At 42.6% G+C, this 17,540-nt stretch overlaps 1 protein-coding gene across 1 annotated transcript in view; it reads left to right on the top strand.

Moving 5' to 3' along the window:
* The window catches only part of PCSK2 (proprotein convertase subtilisin/kexin type 2), a 128,022-nt gene that overhangs the window by 57,770 nt on the left and 52,712 nt on the right, over positions 1-17,540 (top strand). The window contains exons 3-4 of the mRNA XM_083431657.1: positions 13,019-13,132; positions 14,089-14,197. Of these exons, the coding sequence (XP_083287783.1) occupies positions 13,019-13,132; positions 14,089-14,197 (223 nt within the window). The remainder of the gene's footprint in view (positions 1-13,018; positions 13,133-14,088; positions 14,198-17,540) is intronic.

Here is a 17,540-nt window from a genome sequence, read left to right as displayed (position 1 = left end):
GGCCTAGTGGGGAAAACCACTTTTTTTCAGCCACTCTGAAGGTTCCAGCATAACCAGTTCTTTTGAATTTGAAAGATATGACTAGGTTCATGCTATTGATGTTTAGTTGAACAGAATGAAAACTCCTCTCAGCAGCATAGTTCACATTGATTCCTTGTATCTATGCTCAACACAGTGAGAGGCTAACTAAATGGAGAAAAATATCGATTTCTTCCCCTAGCTTTTGTTTTCTTTTTCTAAGAAAGCTCCTCTAATTTACCAGGCAGCAATAAAGTCTCGGGGAAGTCACAAGGAGAGGTTACAGAAAGGGTTAGGAGGCAACACTGTTTAAATATGAACTGGTTACGTGTTAAACTACCTCAGTTTATATGACTGACATTGCTGAGAAAGGCATGAGGGAAAATCCTTTAGAAACTGATAAAGTGCACTTCTCTTGAACAGACGGTGTAATCATAAAATTATACTGCATGTAGGTTCACATCCAGAGGCATGTTGTAAAAGTGAGGTTAAGATGTTATAGCACTGACCTGCAGACAGAAGAAATGGAAGGGAGGCCCTAAAGTGCAATAGGCAAAAATGCCACCATTCTCCCAATTGGTTCTTCAGCGGATGAAGGAAGACAGCCAGTATACCTGAAGGAGTGTCTCTATCCCCATCGTTCAGCCCAGACCCTGAGGTCCAGCTCCGAGGGCCTTCTGGCAGTTCCCTCACTGTGAGAAGTGAGGTTACAGGGAACCAGGCAGAGGGCCTTCTCAGTAGTGGTGCCTGCCCTGTGGAACGCCCTCCCATCAGATGTCAAGGAAATAAACAACTATCTGACTTTTAGAAGACATCTGAAGGCAGCCCTGTTTAGGGAAGTTTATAATGTTTGATGTTTATTGTGCTTTTAATATTCTGTTGGGAGCCACCCAGAGTGGCTGGGGAAACCCAGCCAGAGGGGCAGGGTATAAATAAATTATTATTATTATTATTATTACCCAAAGAGCTCCAGGATTTGTAGCTCTTAGGTCTTTTTTTCTAGGACACAACTGTCAATTGTATCCAACACTGCCTTTCCACTTGTGCAACAGCCTTCCTCTTGTGCAACTTTTCTCCCTTAGAACAGCTTTAGACTGTCAGAACAGCCTCTAAGAAGAAAAAAGCAGAGAGGGAGAGAAGCAACCTTTTCATAACAAGGAACTGCATGCAAAATAATGGGGGAAAGTGTCGTTCCTTCACACAAAAATCATTCTGGCCTTCTCTCTAGTTAGTTTCCATTAGCTGATTAAAATAATAATAATTGCATTTCTATTATGGATGGTTTTTTCCGCTACTGTCTAATTGATGAGCACTATCTACCGTGTTTTTAATGATGTCATGGAATTTTGTAACATCTTGGCTCAGATAACATTTTGGCTCTGATTCCAAACTTCAGCAACTCCTGGTGCACTCCTTCAACATGAAAGTGAGAATTGTGGCACCTACATTGGCCTCTATTATTCTCTGGCTGAGTTTTTAATTTGAGTCGCAAAAGAACTCACAATTGCCAGCATTAGCTATGTCAAAGAGACAGATAGGTAGGTCTCTGCCTGACTGGCTGGCCTCTTTTCTTCTTATGATATGCCAAAGCAAAAATCCTATTTATGGGTTATATTTTTATTGCATGTCTCATTGGTCTATTTTAGGTCAGAATGAATAGGGTTTCCACCCCTGAAAACATGTTATGTTCGCCCTCCCACTTTAGAATGTTCTATTATTTTATTGTTGTTAGCCCCCCTGAGCCCAGTTTCGACTGGGGAGGGCAGGATATAAATAAAATTTATTATTATTATTATTTCTCTAAGCCAGAAAGATGCCCACAGTTGGAGATGGGATTTTGTGTAGGGCTATTTTTGCCTGGCTTTCAAATGTTGTGCCCTAACAGGTCACAGGTGATCACTAGCCATGTGGTTATATTTTCATGTTCTTCTGGCATTCCCAGTTCTTGATAGCCAGCCTCTGTGGTTCAGATGTTGGGTGATTTTGTGTGTGTGTGTGTGTTTGTGTGTGGCTGAGCACTTTTTGTACATTCATTTTGTTGTATTGTACATTGCATATTCTCCCTGTAAATTGTCTTGGGACTCATTTTGCGTGAAAGGATACATAAATTGAATAAATCTATTTCTGACCCCCAAGCAAGTGGCCAAAAGAGGAAATCTATTGAGCTTTCTGGAGGGCTGCCTTATGTTGCTGAAGGTGAGCTGTGTTTCCCTTGGTGGGACATGGGTGGCGCTGTGGTCTAAACCACTGAACCTCTTGGGCTTGCCGATCAGAAGGTTGGCGGTTCGAATCCTTATGACGGGGTGAGCTCCCATTGCTCTGTCCCAGCTCCTGCCAACCTAGCAGTTCGAAAGCATTCCAGTGCAAGTAGATAGATAGGTACCGCTCTGGCAGGAAGGTAAATGGCATTTCCGTGCACTCTGGTTTCTGTCACTGTGTTCCGTCATGCCAGAAGCAGTTTAGTCATGCTGGCCACATGACCCAGAAAGCTGTCTGTGGACAAACACTGGCTCCCTTGGCCTGAAAGCTAGATGAGCGTCATAACCCCGTTGTTGCCGTTGACTGGACTTAATCATCCAGGGGTCCGTTACCTTATTCTTTTTTAAAAAAACCTTTGGTGGGTCACGCTTTCTGCAGGTCTGCTTTAAAAGCATAGAAGCAAATCATCAGCTTTTTTGGTCAGACTTTTGAACACTGATATTGTGCTTGCAAAGCAATATGGCATCCTTTTCTTTTGTCATATGACCAAACTCTCCCCCCCCCCCCGGGGACACCCAATTGTCTGTATTTATGGTTCACCATAGTTTGGCTCAGGTTGCATGCAGTGGGGTTGTGTGTGTGCGGGGGAATGTTTGTGAACACATCCTTTTTCTGGGTGTCAAATATAGCAGCTTAACAGTGACTGCCTGCTCCCTTACTTTTTGCTCCTCCAATGTATTCCCGTCTGTGATATGTATTGATTTTCGCAGACTCGCTGGCTGCACAGCCTTTCAAAGAGCACTGCAACCGAATGAACCAATAAACTGCAGAAAATTAAGATTGAGAGTCTAACAAGGCTTTTAACAAAGTAAAAATTGATCAGGGAGGAGGGTGGGTTTATAAAAGCGATTAGTTCTTTAATACTCCTTTAAAGTCTGTGTATATGCTTGTGGTATTGCAGAGCTTTTTACCCTTCTCAGAAATGGATTGATGGTGATGTTGAGAATCACCCGGTCTTCCCATGCAGCAGAAATGAGGGATAAGAATTTAGCAGTGGGAGGATAAAATGCATGGGCGATTTTATTTTTGTCTTTTTGAGAGCAGAGACAGCAGGGAAAGGGCTGGAAAAACACTGTTCTCTCTTTTATGTTTTAGTTTTCTGTTTCCATGAGGAGCACTGAAAAGTGGCCTCTTCCACCCATAGAGCCACATTCCATTCTGCTACACCATCTGCTGCATGTTTAGGCCAGGCTATTTCAGCACAGAGAGACTTCAAAGATGGAGGGGAGCAGCATTCCCCTGGACCCTGGGCATTGTTTAGAGGGAATGGGGAACAGTGGAAGAAGCAAATGGAAATGGAGGGACAGGAATATTAGCCAAGTTTTAAGCCAGCGAGATTTCATTATTGAGCCAACCCTATCTTTTTTCTTGGATAGCTTGGTGTCTGCTTCTCCCATTCCAGACTTTCTGCTTTGCTCACCTAGTCTCCTGACGTGTTGTGAAACAGCTATTCCCCGGAGCCATTCCCCCCCTGTTATATAAAAAATCCGCTTATGTTTATGCATTAAATGTAAGTTGCTCAGAGACCTTTTAGGTAGCAACTAATAAGTTTAATGAATAGCTTGGGGATATTTATGGATCCTTTGCTGTTGCTCGAGGCTCAGGTGGCCTCAGTGGCCCGGAATGCCTTCCATCAACTTCGGCTGGTGGCCCAGCTACAACCCTATCTGTACAGGGGCAGCCTAACTACTGTCGTCTATGCTCTGGTAACTTCAAGGTTAGATTACTGCAATGCGTTATACATAGGGCTGCCTCTGAAGATGGTTCAGAAACTTCAGGTGCTGTAGAATTCAATGGCCAGGCTGCTCATTGGAGCAGGAGGGTTTGAGCACATCACACCAATCCTGGTCTGACTGCACTGGCTACCAATTAGTTTCTGGGCCCAATTCAAAGTGTCGGTTTTGACCTATAAAGCCTTAAATGGCTCAGGACCGCAATACCTCAAGGACCGCCTCTTTCCATATGAACCTACCCAGAGCCTGAGATCATCTTCTGAGGCCCTTCTTCATGTGCTTCCTCCTTGTGAGGTCCAGAGGGTGGCAACATGAGAGCAGGGTCTTCTCTGCAGTGGCTCCTTATCTGTGGAATGCTCTGCCCAGGGAAGTTCACCTGGCGCCTTCATTATATGCCTTTAGGAGCCAGGCAAAAATGTTCCTTTTTAACCAGGCCTTTCATCGATCTGGTTGACATCCAATGTCCTTTTAAAATGTGTTGGCGCTGAACATGGATTAAAAGCCAGGTAAGAAAACTTAGTAGTGTCAGTTGAGAGTAGTGTCAGTTGAGTGCTGGTGGTTGCTAGGTTGCGGAGGTCCTTGTGACACGCCCTTCATTGTGACACCTCCCTCTGCTGGCTCCTTGGTCCTCTAGAGCCATAGTGATCTCCTTTGGTTTGATCATTCAGGGAGTGAGAGATGGAGATGGAGATGTAAGCCGCCGAGAGTGGCTGGGGAAACTCAGCCAGATGGGCGGGGTATAAATAATAAATTATTATTATTATTATTATTATTATTATTATTATTATTATTATTATGTAGATGGAGATGTAAGTAGACTTTCTCATCAGCATCTACATTCTGTGCTGGTAATGCTCCATGAGAGTCTTAGGGAACATTCAAAAGATTAAGATTGGGAATAATTTAAAGGCTTCAGCCAGCCCTTCTGGGCGTCTTTGACTCCACCCACTATTTTGTAACAGTGAAGGGAAGTGATTCTGCTTACACTTTAGGAAAAGGAAAACTAATAAGATGTCATGCCTTGGAAAAGGGCGTTCTTTTTGGGCTAGTGACATAAGAGTCACTTGATAACTGGCCATGGGAGCATTAAGCATGCCCTCTGGAGAGGGTGATATCTTGCATTGTCTTCCTCCCCTTCCTGCCTCCCAGGGCCCATCTTTCAAAGGACAGCCAAGGTACAAAACCCTTCAGCATGCTGATGTTTCTTCTATAGTAATATTAGTATGTTGTATTTGATGTTTCCCTTTTAAACATCCCTTCTCCACACTAAGCAAACCCATGTCTTTCAATGAGATGATGAGAATTGTCTTATAATATCCAGAGGGTGCTATTCTGGCTACAGTATTCAAGCACTCTCTTCACAGGATACCCATTATGATATGCCTCGGAAAGTGAATTCATCTTGAGCTTTGAGTCGTGAATGCCCAAACCAGTTTAGGGACGTAGATCAGGAGAGGACTGTGAGTCCCATTTCTCACATTCTAACAGGCCTTCTCTGCAGTGGCTCCCCCTCTGTGGAATGCTCTCCCTAGGGAAGTTCACCTGGCACCTTCATTATATACCTTTAGGCACCAGGCAAAAACATTCCTTTTAAACCAGGTCTTTGGTTGATCTGATTGACATCCTACGCCCTTTTAAAATGTCTCTTTTTTTTAGGGGGGGGTGTTATTGGGTTGTTGTTTTTATTTTCATTATGTATTTTGTGGTTTTATATCTTGATTTTATTCTGTGAACCACCCTGAGACCTCTGGGTATAAGGCAGTATATAAATTCAACAAACAAACAAACAAACAAACAAACAAATAAATAAATGTGTCTCTGTTATGGCCAAAAAAAATAATAACAATAAAAGTCTGCAAATGCAAATATGTTGTATAAGCGAGCTCACACACATATCTCTTTTTTTAAAAAAAAGATATTTATTAAAGTTTTCAATATATTACAAAAATTAGAAAAAAAGAAGAAAAAAATAAAAAAGGAGTAAAAAGAAGAGAAAGATACAAAATAGAAACAGTTAAAAACAAATCAGTCTTTCCATATCATATCTTTCATTTACTTGTTTCCCTGACCTCCTCACACCTCCCTTTCTTGCATTCCAGTTCAATTGGTTACTTCAGCAAATCCTTTCCCTCTTTAATTTTATCTTAACATATTATAACTTTAAATTATCACCTGTTAGCAATCCATTTTTACATTTTTACAATCCATTCCTTAACATTGCTGCTAAAAAATCCCACTTAAGTTCAATCCAGCATCATTCTAACATTCATTAATTTTACAGTGTTTCTGTAAGTAGTCTTTAAATTTCTTCCAATCTTCTTCCACTGACCCTTCTCCCTGGTCTCGGATTCTGCCGGTCATTTCCGCCAATTCCATATAGTCCATCACCTTCATCTGCCATTCTTCCAGTGGGTAATTCTTGTGTCTTCCAATACTTCACGATAAGTATTCTTGCTGCCGTTGTAGCATACATAAAGATGCTACAACGGCAGCAAGAATACATATCTCAGGCAACAGTTCCAATGGGGATCTCTCTGTATTTTTTCATCATGTGCTATAAAAGAGTAGGATTTGGAGCTTGGGTGAAGATAGCCAAGGGAATAATGTTGGGGTGGGGGCAGGGAGGGGGGGAAGGAATCATCCTTCCTAGTGCAGCACATTGAAGGCAGCGAGGATGATGCTCTTAGCCAATCCTGCTCATCAGCCCTGCTCACGTTGCTGCATTAAGATGCAGAGGCTATTTTCTTGCCATTCCTTGGAGCGCACAGCATGCTTTCAGTTTACGATGTTATGATGCTTGCACTCCCCCCGGAGTAGTCATGAAGTCGATAGATGAATTTGTTAATTTGTTCTGCCTCACTGTCCTGCTGGTTTATTAGCATCCCAGTTATTTTATGCACCATGCCTAAGTGGAAGTATATTAAAACTCAATACTTAGGTGTCATTTTTCCCCTTGTTGGTATTTTATAATCACGAGGCTATCTTCCGAAGTATGTGGAGCCTTTTCTCTAATGGAGTCACAGCAAGGCGTTTGTTAATGATCTAGGCATGGGTGAGAGGGAGAGCTCCAAATAGGGGGACCGCAATAGGGAATTAGATTACATTATTAAACAGAAATGGCATAGCAATAGGCATACATCTATGATGTTTTAAGTGTAGACCTGAAACACAAGTATGCAATGTCCATTGTTAAACATCTTGAATTTTGCGACTGTGTTTAAAAAGTAGTATTGTTTGCTGTTGCCTTAAGGATCCCCCCCCCCCGCATTCTTGCAATTCACTTTGCTATTTCTCATTGTCTGTGTACCATACAAGTCTCCTCTTCTTAACGGAACCTTGTCGATAACCTAGGAAGTGTACTGGCCTTTGATCAGGGCTCACATTCAAACTCGGCTGATCTGAAGTCAGCTGCTATGTTGTAAAACAACTCACCTGACAGGGCTGATGTGAGAATAAAGAGTTAATAAACACACTTGAAATATACTCAGAGCCGAGAGTGGATTTCATGCTCTTTATTCAGCTCATAGTGGTGAGGAGGGATGAAAGCCCCCTCAAAGTATCTGCTTTATATACATTATTTACACAATGGGCTGCACGTGATTGGCTAATTCCGGAATTCTCCTGTAGGCCAATCAGGTTGTGGATTCACTTCCATCTGGAGCCGGATTGGGTGGCTCCTGCAGACCAATCATATTGCTGCATTGTTCTAGGACCAATCAGACTGCTGCCTTTTGGATCCTATTCAACTCAGTACATAACAAGACTAGAGTCTATTCTCCTGCTTAACAAACATTCCTCTACTCCAACCCCCTGTTTGATGCTGGAAATCCATCCCTGGTGCATTCTTTGCTTGGAGATCTCCCATAAGTGAGAGCCCATCACCTCTCTAACAATCTGGTTCTATCGTGGAACTGCTCTTAACCATCAAGGTGTTCGCTAAGGCTATTAGTTTTTCTATTTGTTTGTTTGTTTTGTTTTGTATTTTGTATTGCTTTCATTTTTCATTCTCCCAGGAACTATGTTGTTGTTGTTGTTTAGTCGTTTAGTCATGTCTGACTCTTCGTGACCCCATGGACCAGAGCACGCCAGGCACTCCTGTCTTGCACTGCCTCCCGCAGCTTGGTCAGACTCATGCTGGTAGCTTCAAGAACACTGTCCAACCATCTCGTCCTCTGTCGTCCCCTTCTCCTTGTGCCCTCCATCTTTCCCAACATCAGGGTCTTTTCCAGGGAGTCTTCTCTTCTCATGAGGCGGTCAAAGTATTGGAGCCTCAGCTTCAGGATCTGTCCTTCCAGTGAGCACTCAGGGCTGATTTCCTTTAGAATGGATAGGTTTAATCTTCTTGCAGTCCATGGGACTCTCAAGAGTCTCCTCCAGCACCATAGGAGACTCTTGAGAGTCCAATGGACTGCAAGAAGTCCATGGAGTCCCAGGAGCTATAGCAGTACTTAATGATTAATGTAATCAATGCTTTGTTGAGAATTCCCCAAGGGCAGAGGCATGTGTTTTCGGTGATAGACAGCTCTCACTTACTAATGTATTCCCAGTTTCATTTTTCTGATCTGCAAACCATAAACATCAAATAAAGTATAGGGTTAGCAAGACAACCAAAGCAGAAAAAAGAATATTAACATCCATGCAAATCTTGCCCTAAGCTCTCCATTGTCAGTGGGATTTTGCAAGTGTACAACCACTTGAAGGTCAACACAACCCCATAATTCCTTTGAAGTATGCTTTTGAGTTCTGTTCTGTTGACTTATTTGTTCACAGTAATTCATGCTTTGTAAATATGAAACAATACATACAGGTGGATTCTACACACATATAAAAATGCAGTGAAAATGCTTTTTTAAAAAACGTTTTGAAAAGTATATTGAATTTCCCACAGCTCACCATTGCCATCTAGTGTCACATTTGTATATTGCACTTTACAACACATCTAAAATGTTTTATTTGCAGCTGTATAGCTGAGTCCACAGAGACAGAGCTAGTTCCTAGTGGAGCCAATACCTTAAGAGATCCTTCCACTGGCTCCATCCCTAAGGCATTTTTCTCCTCCCTTTTTAAGGTAGCCATGTATACAGTATGCAACCCCCCCCCCCCAACACTGTAAGGATTCAACTCAAATTACAGAGCCAATCTCATTGCATAATTTTAATTTATTTATTTATGAATGCATCCTGCCATCTGGCTAACAAAATTTAAAGCAGCGGCAGCAGCAACAATAATAGAACATAATTGGAAAAGAAGAACAAAAATGCAAGCGGTAAGGCAAGTGTCTGAAAGACAATAAAACCAATTCCCAGATATTAAACCAGCTCTCTTGCTATCCTTGAAAACCTGCCAGGGAATTGGATGGCCTCATTGTTTCGAAGATTTCCCACTTAATAGGAAGGTAGCCTTCCCCAAGTACAGTGGTGCCCTGCAAGACGAAATTAATTCGTTCTGCGAGTTTTTTCGTTTTACGAGTTTTTTCGTCTTGTGAAGCACCAATGTGTATTGACGGTTTCCCATAGGAATGCATTGGCAGTTTTTTTAAAAAAGGCGCAAGACATTTTCGTCTTGCGAAGCAAGCCGATAGGGAAATTCGTCTTGCAAAGCAACTCAGAAAACGGAAAACCCTTTCGTCTAGCGAGTTTTTCGTCTTGCGAGGCATTCGTCTTGCGGGGTATCACTGTACTACAACTCTCTTCAACCTCACCCAACGTGGCTAGTCAGGGATGATGGGGGTTGTACTGCTCAATAATCTGGAGAGCATCAGATAAATAGATAGATGCCAGCAGCCTTCCAACTTTCTAGTTCTGTGATTCTATAGGTAATGCCACACTCTGGATTGGCTGTAAGGAAGAAGGCGACCTTGGAGGAAGCGAGACTGCGGTTGGTGGGTCTGCACCACGTTTGCCCCAACAAACTAGCCTCGCAGTCTTTACCCAAGATTTCCCCGACACTTAATGTTACTTCCTGACATCTGTGGCTAATCTAATTTCTGTGCTCTTGTTTCACTGATATGTTTTGCTATTGTCGTGGCTTTTATTATCATACGTTTTCATTACAGTTTTGATGTTTCATTAACCACCTCAGTCTTTCTTTGAAGTGGAAGGCGATATACGAATAATTGTAATAATAAGTGAACAAATAACGGTATATACAATGCTGGTAAAAGGAAAAGGAACAACAAGAGCATGATGCAATGGGGAGATCTCTCTCCCCTGTGCCCTGTCAAAACGAATGGGAGTGGTGCAAGAGTTTTCATAAAGCTCCGATCAGTCGCGATGGACCTTGCCCACGAAAACTCTCCGCAATTTGCGTCCCATGTGATTTTTCTCAAATAGTTCCTGCTCAGTCTCAGCATCCCATTGATCCTCTTGATTTATTTTAAAACTCTGACAGGCCATTGTGTGTGGGGAGGGGGGAACAATCCTGCACCATCAGAGATAAAGCTCGAGTTTTGTCAACTCTACATTGCCATGGCTTATGCACTGTTACAGACGTTCCCTTTTTTGTGCATTAACTCCATGGGGTCAGGGTGAGAAAGAAATCAGAATGAATACACTATGGACACAAAAGTCATGAGCATTAACCTCATCGCTTACCTGATACAGTTTTAAAACCATCCACAGTTGGCTTCTGCCCAACCTGGCATCTGCGCTTTCATTCTCTCTATACCTTGTTCACCATAGTCATAAAATCCTCATTCATGTTAAGCTTTAATCCTTTTTCCGAATCCTTCTTAGCGCTCCACCTCAATAAAGCCTTGTGACATAGTAATGTTCCGCTGGTTAATTAGGTGCTCTGAATATACCGTGTTCTCTTTCGCCAGCTGTAGGTTTTCCAGTTTTAATTCAATTGGGTACCCCTTTCTCAAAGAGCACAAACAGGGGCTTGTAGATGAATCACCTCTTAATGATTAGGTGCTCCATTTATGTACGCCATCCCACTTCTGCTGCCTATTAACGCACGAAGCTTGAGAGCACTTAATATGGAAATCCCAAAGCACAACAAGGATGGCCGTTTCTGTTCTATGGAACTGCTTCCTTTCTACCCAGAATTGCTCCCACTTGCTCCCTGTGTTTGAAGACAAGGATTGATGAGCTGATGCTAGCCCACCTGTGCTTCAAACACAGAGGAAGGGCAAAAGCGTGTGTGTGCAGAAGCTAAGTATTTAATGGTGTAACTGGTATAATATGTGTGAATCTGACTTCCTGTAGGGGGTATTGGGAATGGATGGATGTAGAATCATAGAATCATAGAGTTGGAAGAGACCACAAGGGCCATCAAGTCCAACCCCCTGCCAAGCAGGAAACACCATCAGAGCACTCCTGACATATGGTTGTCAAGCCTCTGCTTAAAGACCTCCAAAGAAGGAGACTCCACCACACTCCTTGGCAGCAAATTCCACTGTCGAACAGCTCTTACTGTCAGGAAGTTCTTCCTAATGTTTAGGTGGAATCTTCTTTCTTGTAGTTTGCATCCATTGCTCCGTGTCCGCTTCTCTGGAGCAGCAGAAAACAACCTTTCTCCCTCCTCTATGTGACATCCTTTTATATATTTGAACATGGCTATCATATCACCACTTAACCTCCTCTTCTCCAGGCTAAACATGCCCAGCTCCCTTAGCCGTTCCTCATAAGGCATCGTTTCCAGGCCTTTGACCATTTTGGTTGCCCTCCTCTGGACACGTTCCAGTTTGTCAGTGTCCCTCTTGAACTGCGGTGCCCAGAACTGGACACAGTACTCCAGGTGAGGTCTGAATGTAGATCAGTAGCAGAATGGAACTGGACACCAATACTCATTGAGATAACTCCAGAACAGAAAACGGGAAGACCAGATCCCCGACTGCCCCGATTTTACTAGGACATCTCAGATTCACAGAAGCATTCCTGGCTTCTGTTTGGATCTGGGATTGTCCTGCTTCCCCTCTCCAGAACCGCTGCTGAGCTCTGGGAGGATGATGAGCTGGTCGAGCCTCTCTATGGCCGCCACTGATGGCCTCCACCATTTTGAACCTTGTACTGGCTGCTGGATGGTGGGCAGGAGAGGAGAGACTGCCACTGCTGCAGGGCAGCCCCAGTGATGTGCCCAAGCCAGCAACTCTGGCCCACCATCTAAAGGAGCCATCAGCATAGCCAGCAGTGTGAGGAGGATCTCCCCGCAGGAGCTGTCATCGCTTCCCTTGCGTGCTGGAGCCCAGCAGAGGAGAAGCACGGCAATGCCGCTGCCACAGTTCCTCCCCTCTGCCACTTCTGCCCCCAGGTCAGGCCTGATCTGTGAATGGCGCTGCGCCCTGGTAGAATTGGGTCAGTGCTGAGGAAGCTACCTTCCACACATCTCCGAGGTGCAGCGTAGACCCGGGGAAGAGAGGTGCTCCTTCTCTATCTCTGCTCCTGTGTTTAGGTCCCTCCCCATACTAAAAAAAAGTACAAGATGGTAAGCTACAAGGCAATACCCTTGTTTCACAAATACCAATGATCTGGTGTGGCGATCACATAGGGTCCCCGGACGTTTGACGGTCTATTGATCCCAGTGCCACCACTGTGATTGCTTCCTCGCTGCCACCAACCCGTTTCTCTCGGGTACACACGGAGTCCAGACAGTTGTTAACATTAAACCAAATAAACAAGTTTATTTTATAAGCTTTAACAAGTTTATGGTTTCAGATAATTTTTCTTGTCAGTTTCTTAATCTTAGTTTCTTTACCGGCCTATACCTTCCTAATAACTTCTACCTGATTATCCCAACTGTCTATCTGACTCCTCTTAACAGATTCTCTCACTCTCTCACATCAAACTAGCCCAACCCACAGATTTATCCTCCCTCTCTCTTCTCTAACACCCGACTGACTCCTTCACAACTCTAACTCTAACTCTAACTCTAACTCCTCCCCTTGGGTTCCCACTTGCCAATCACTTCACACTCATTTAACCCTTTCCTTATGACCCAGCATGATGTCGCCTAGGAGGGCAACCATCACATATGGTAATGACCTTTTAATACAATTACTGTTGCAGGTGAAGAAGGCTGTGCAGCAAGAAGGCTTTGGGAGGAGGAAGAGAGGCTACAGAGATATCAATGAAATAGACATCAACATGAATGATCCTTTATTTACAAAGCAGTGGTACTTGGTAAGCAACCTTGAACTTCCATCCCTCTCCATCAGGAAAGCAATTTCAGATTTTTGCAGTCCTCAAGCATGTCTTGGTATGGAAGAATATAGCAAACACACCCTATGATTTCCAATTATTTTTTGACACGATGAGGCTAAAGTTAAGCTCTTTTGAATGGATGATTTGCCAATGACAGACCTGCCTGGACAAAGATAGCCCTGCAGAGCCGCTGTCCGTTAATGTAGACATTACTGAGATGTGGGTGGTGCTGTGGTCTAAACCACTGAGCCTCTTGGGCTTGCTGATCGGAAGGTCAGTAGTTCAGACCCCTGTAATGGGGTGAGCTCCCATTGCTCTGTCCCAGCTCCTGCCAACCTAGCAGTTCGAAAGCACAAAGTGCAAGTAGATAAATAGGTACCGCTCCGGCGGGAAGGTAAACGGTGTTTCCGTGCACTCTGGCCTCCATCATGGTGCTTTGTTGTGCCAGAAGTAGTTTAGTCATGCTAGCCACATGACCTGGAAAGCTGTCTGTGGACAAACGCCGGTTCCCTTAGCCTGAAAGCAGAGATGAGTGCCACAACCCCATAGTCACCTTTGACTGGACTTAACCACCCAGGGGTCCCTTACTGAGTTAAATAGGTCAATGGATAACCTTCAACATGTTCAGAGGCATAATCATTTTCATTACTGCATGATCACAGGCTGTGATCTGTCACTCAAGCCAGATTTTAGAGCAAACCTCTGGTTCTGACTGAGCAATGAAATGCAATAGTCCCATTGCATCCAAATCTTTTTAAAAACCTCCTCTTATTTTATTGCCAGCATTCCTGGATTTAGTGCCTCCTTCCCAAGCAAATGAAGGCTAGCCTGTGGCAGATGGATCAAGTAGACTCTCAGTGGATGTAAACAGTCTGTTTTGTGCCAAGCAAATAATTCTCTTGTGCTTTCTTTTTCTAATTTTTTTTATGCATTAGATCAACACTGGGCAAGCAGATGGGACTCCTGGACTCGATCTGAATGTAGCTGAAGCGTGGGAGCTGGGTTACACAGGGAAAGGTGTAACTATAGGAATTATGGATGATGGTAAGCGAACTAAAATATCATGACTCTCAGTCTGTATCACATGAGAAATCTGATTTTAAAATAAGGCATAACTTCCAAACATAGATATTTTAATGAGAACTTTGTAAGAGATTCACTTCAGCCGAGGGAACATCTACAGAAAGCTCCCCTGGGTTACAATTCACGGATAATTATGATTCTCAAAAATGTGCCATGGGTAGCGCTGTTTTAGTTCAGGTACAGCAGCTGTCGGCTTATTTTGTTTTGCCCAGCAGAACTGAAATGGAAGTTGAGTTTCAAAGAGGAGATTGTGTCATTAAATCTGCTCTGCAGTTTTAGGGCAACTTAGAAGAATTACACACACAAACACACATGCTACCATTTATATTGCAACATGTGAGATATATCAATGCCTGCCTCACTGTACATTACAGGGCATTTCAAATTTGTGCTGTAAGTGTTTTATCGTTCTGCTAAAAGGAAGCAACCCTGTAACTGCTGGAACAGATCCACAGGGACCTATCATTGTTAATAGAGATACACCACAGGGGAAATGATGCTCCTTTTGTCTGCCCAGCACCCCATCCATTTGCACATGCCTTGTTGCTCCCTGGCTTATTTTACTTGGGCCCACAGAGTGACTTGTCACGTTTCACAGTGACTGAGCACAGAAGTGGTATGTATGTGACCTGGCTAACTGGAGGGAGCAAGCAGAATCTGAAACAGGAGTAGCATTTCATGCAATCTAATAATCAAACCATAGATTTAAACCAATTTCACTGATGCAAGAAAATCCTGGGCATGGCTCTAACAAGCTTTTAAATTCTGTTTGCTTCAGATATGAAACATGATTTCTGTAGTACATTGCTGATAGAAACTCCCCCTCCCCCCAAAACAACAACAACAACAACAACAACAACAACAACAACAACAACAACTTATTATTTATGCCCCACTCATCTGGCTGGGTTTTCCCAGCCACTCTGGGCAGCTCCCAACAGAATATTAAAAACATGATAAAAACATCAAACATTAAAAACTTCCCTAAGCAGGGTTGCCTTCAAATGTCCTCTAAAAGTCAGATACTTGTTTATTTCCTTGACATCTGATGGGAGGGCGTTCCACAGGGTGAGCACCACGACCAATAAGGCCCTCTTCCTGGTTCCCTGTAACCTCACTTCTCACAGTGAGGGAACCACCAGAAGGCCCTTGGAGCTGGACTTCAGTGTCTAGGCTGAACTATGGGGGTGGAGACACTCCTTCAGGTATACTGGGCCAAGGTCATTTAGGGCTTTAAAAGTAGGAACACTTGAGGACTTCAATTCCTATATGGTGTGGCGGCAGTGCACAGCTTACCTCCCGATCACTGGATCACTGCTGTGTACCAGAAAGGACAGGGGAAGGGGTGAGGTGGCAGGGAGGTCTGTGCAGTGCAAACACACTGGCAAGATCAACCGGATTGGCTCTGCTGGTGCATTTACACTATGCCACCTTGTTCCTCTCCCTTCTGGTAGGCAGCAACAAGTCAGCTGTTGGGAGTTTTTCCACCCTACCATGCCATCTGTTACTGCTGAGGGGCGCATGGCAGAAATCTTTTTAGTTTGGTTTACATTGTAATGGAAAACTATCTAATTCATGCTTACCAAAGCAATATAGGAAGCAAAACATAGCTATCCTTCAAAATTCACGCTTCTCTCATTTTTTGGGGGGGATGCTCTTCTGCAGCCAAATAGTGTGCACAAAAATGAGAATATTAAGTGGAAGTTTGCATAAAAATACATATATTTGCAGCAAAAGAACTGAAAAATGCTTTATCCTAGGGGAACAGCTTGCAAATATAAGCTTATTGGGAGAAATATGCGTGAAAATGCTGACCAATTATTCTTTATAAATTCATCAAATGATGCAGAAATGTGGGGAATTATTATTATTCATTGTAATAAGCACTCGCTTTATACAATAGAGTCTCAAAGAGACTTGAGAAGGTAAAATGCAATGCATGTAAGAAATATAAAACCAGAAAAACATAAAACAGTGAACAATGCAACCTAAAATGCTCACCCGGAAACATTAATAAAGGCAACCTCTACCCACCCCACTAAATGATGAGCATCATTAAACGAGACATCATTAATGAACCAAAGGCTTCCAAAACATATAAAATAAAACATCAAACATTATACATGTAAGTTCAATGGAACACGAGTTCTAGATAAATCTCATTGTGCATGCATGAGGAATGTTGGAAGATATGAGATGAGGGAATAAGAAAGGGTGAAATGGGTGTGGGTACCAGAGAGGCAATGGTTCTGGAAAAGCAACAGGGGCAATTAATGGCAATAGTGTGGCTGCTGGAATCAAGATGTGGCCATGGAAGTATCTTTTGCGGCTCTCAGATACATGATGACTTTAGTGTGAAGCTTTCAAATTTAGGCTTTCTGCAAACTCATCTACTATATATTCTATAACCCATGGCGGCGGCTTCTTCTTCTTCTTCTTCTTCTTCTTCTTCTTCTTCTTCTTCTTCTTCATGATTTTCAGTTTTATACATTTCAATAATTTTACAATCATTTTAAGATTTCAAAACTTGACTTCCTTCCCCCTTTTTCTGCGGTTCCTTTTTTTTTTAATATATATATATATATATATATATATATATATATATATATATATTCTGCATATTCCAAATTAACTTAATTTACTCACTTATTCATCTACTTTAAATATGTACTCTTGTAAAACTGCAGGCTATTACAATAATCCTGCCAATGTTCTTATCTGTTGACAGTTTATTTGTAAATATTTAATAAACCATTTCCATTCTTTCATAAAAAGTTTATCTTGATTTCTTATTTGTCCAGTAAGTTTTGCCATTTCTGCATATTCCATAAGTTTTTGTATCCATCCTTCTTTTGCTGGGACTTCTTCTTCTTTCCATTTTGGGGCAAGTAACATTCTTGCCGCTGTAGTCGCATACATGAATAAATTTCTATACAGTTTGGGTAGTTCTGTCCCTAAAATTCCCAAAAGGAAAGCTTCTGGGTTTTGTTTTGTTTTTCAAACGTTATTTTAAACATCTTTTTCAATTCATTACCCACAGCTTTGGTGGAATTGTTTGTGGCTTGTCAACATGTCCCTTTGAGAGGTTGTTACGGCCACTGGTAAATCTAATCCATAGCTCTTACAGCCCTAACCTCTGTCTCAGATCCCAAAGGTATTTCTGAATTCGTGCAACCGCATGTGTAACATTTAATAGTAGTCTAAATAAGAAAGGATTAAAAGTATGCACTTATCTTATTCCTTGCAGCATGCTTATATGCAGAGCAATTTAATTCTGTGGTTATCCAAAACGTATTTTTTTTTT

The sequence above is a fragment of the Podarcis tiliguerta genome (assembly GCF_965153285.1).
Source record: "Podarcis tiliguerta genome assembly, chromosome: 3".
NCBI lineage: Eukaryota > Metazoa > Chordata > Lepidosauria > Squamata > Lacertidae > Podarcis > Podarcis tiliguerta.
The sequence above is the reverse complement of the archived record's forward strand: the minus strand, read 5'-3'. Positions and strand labels throughout refer to the sequence as shown.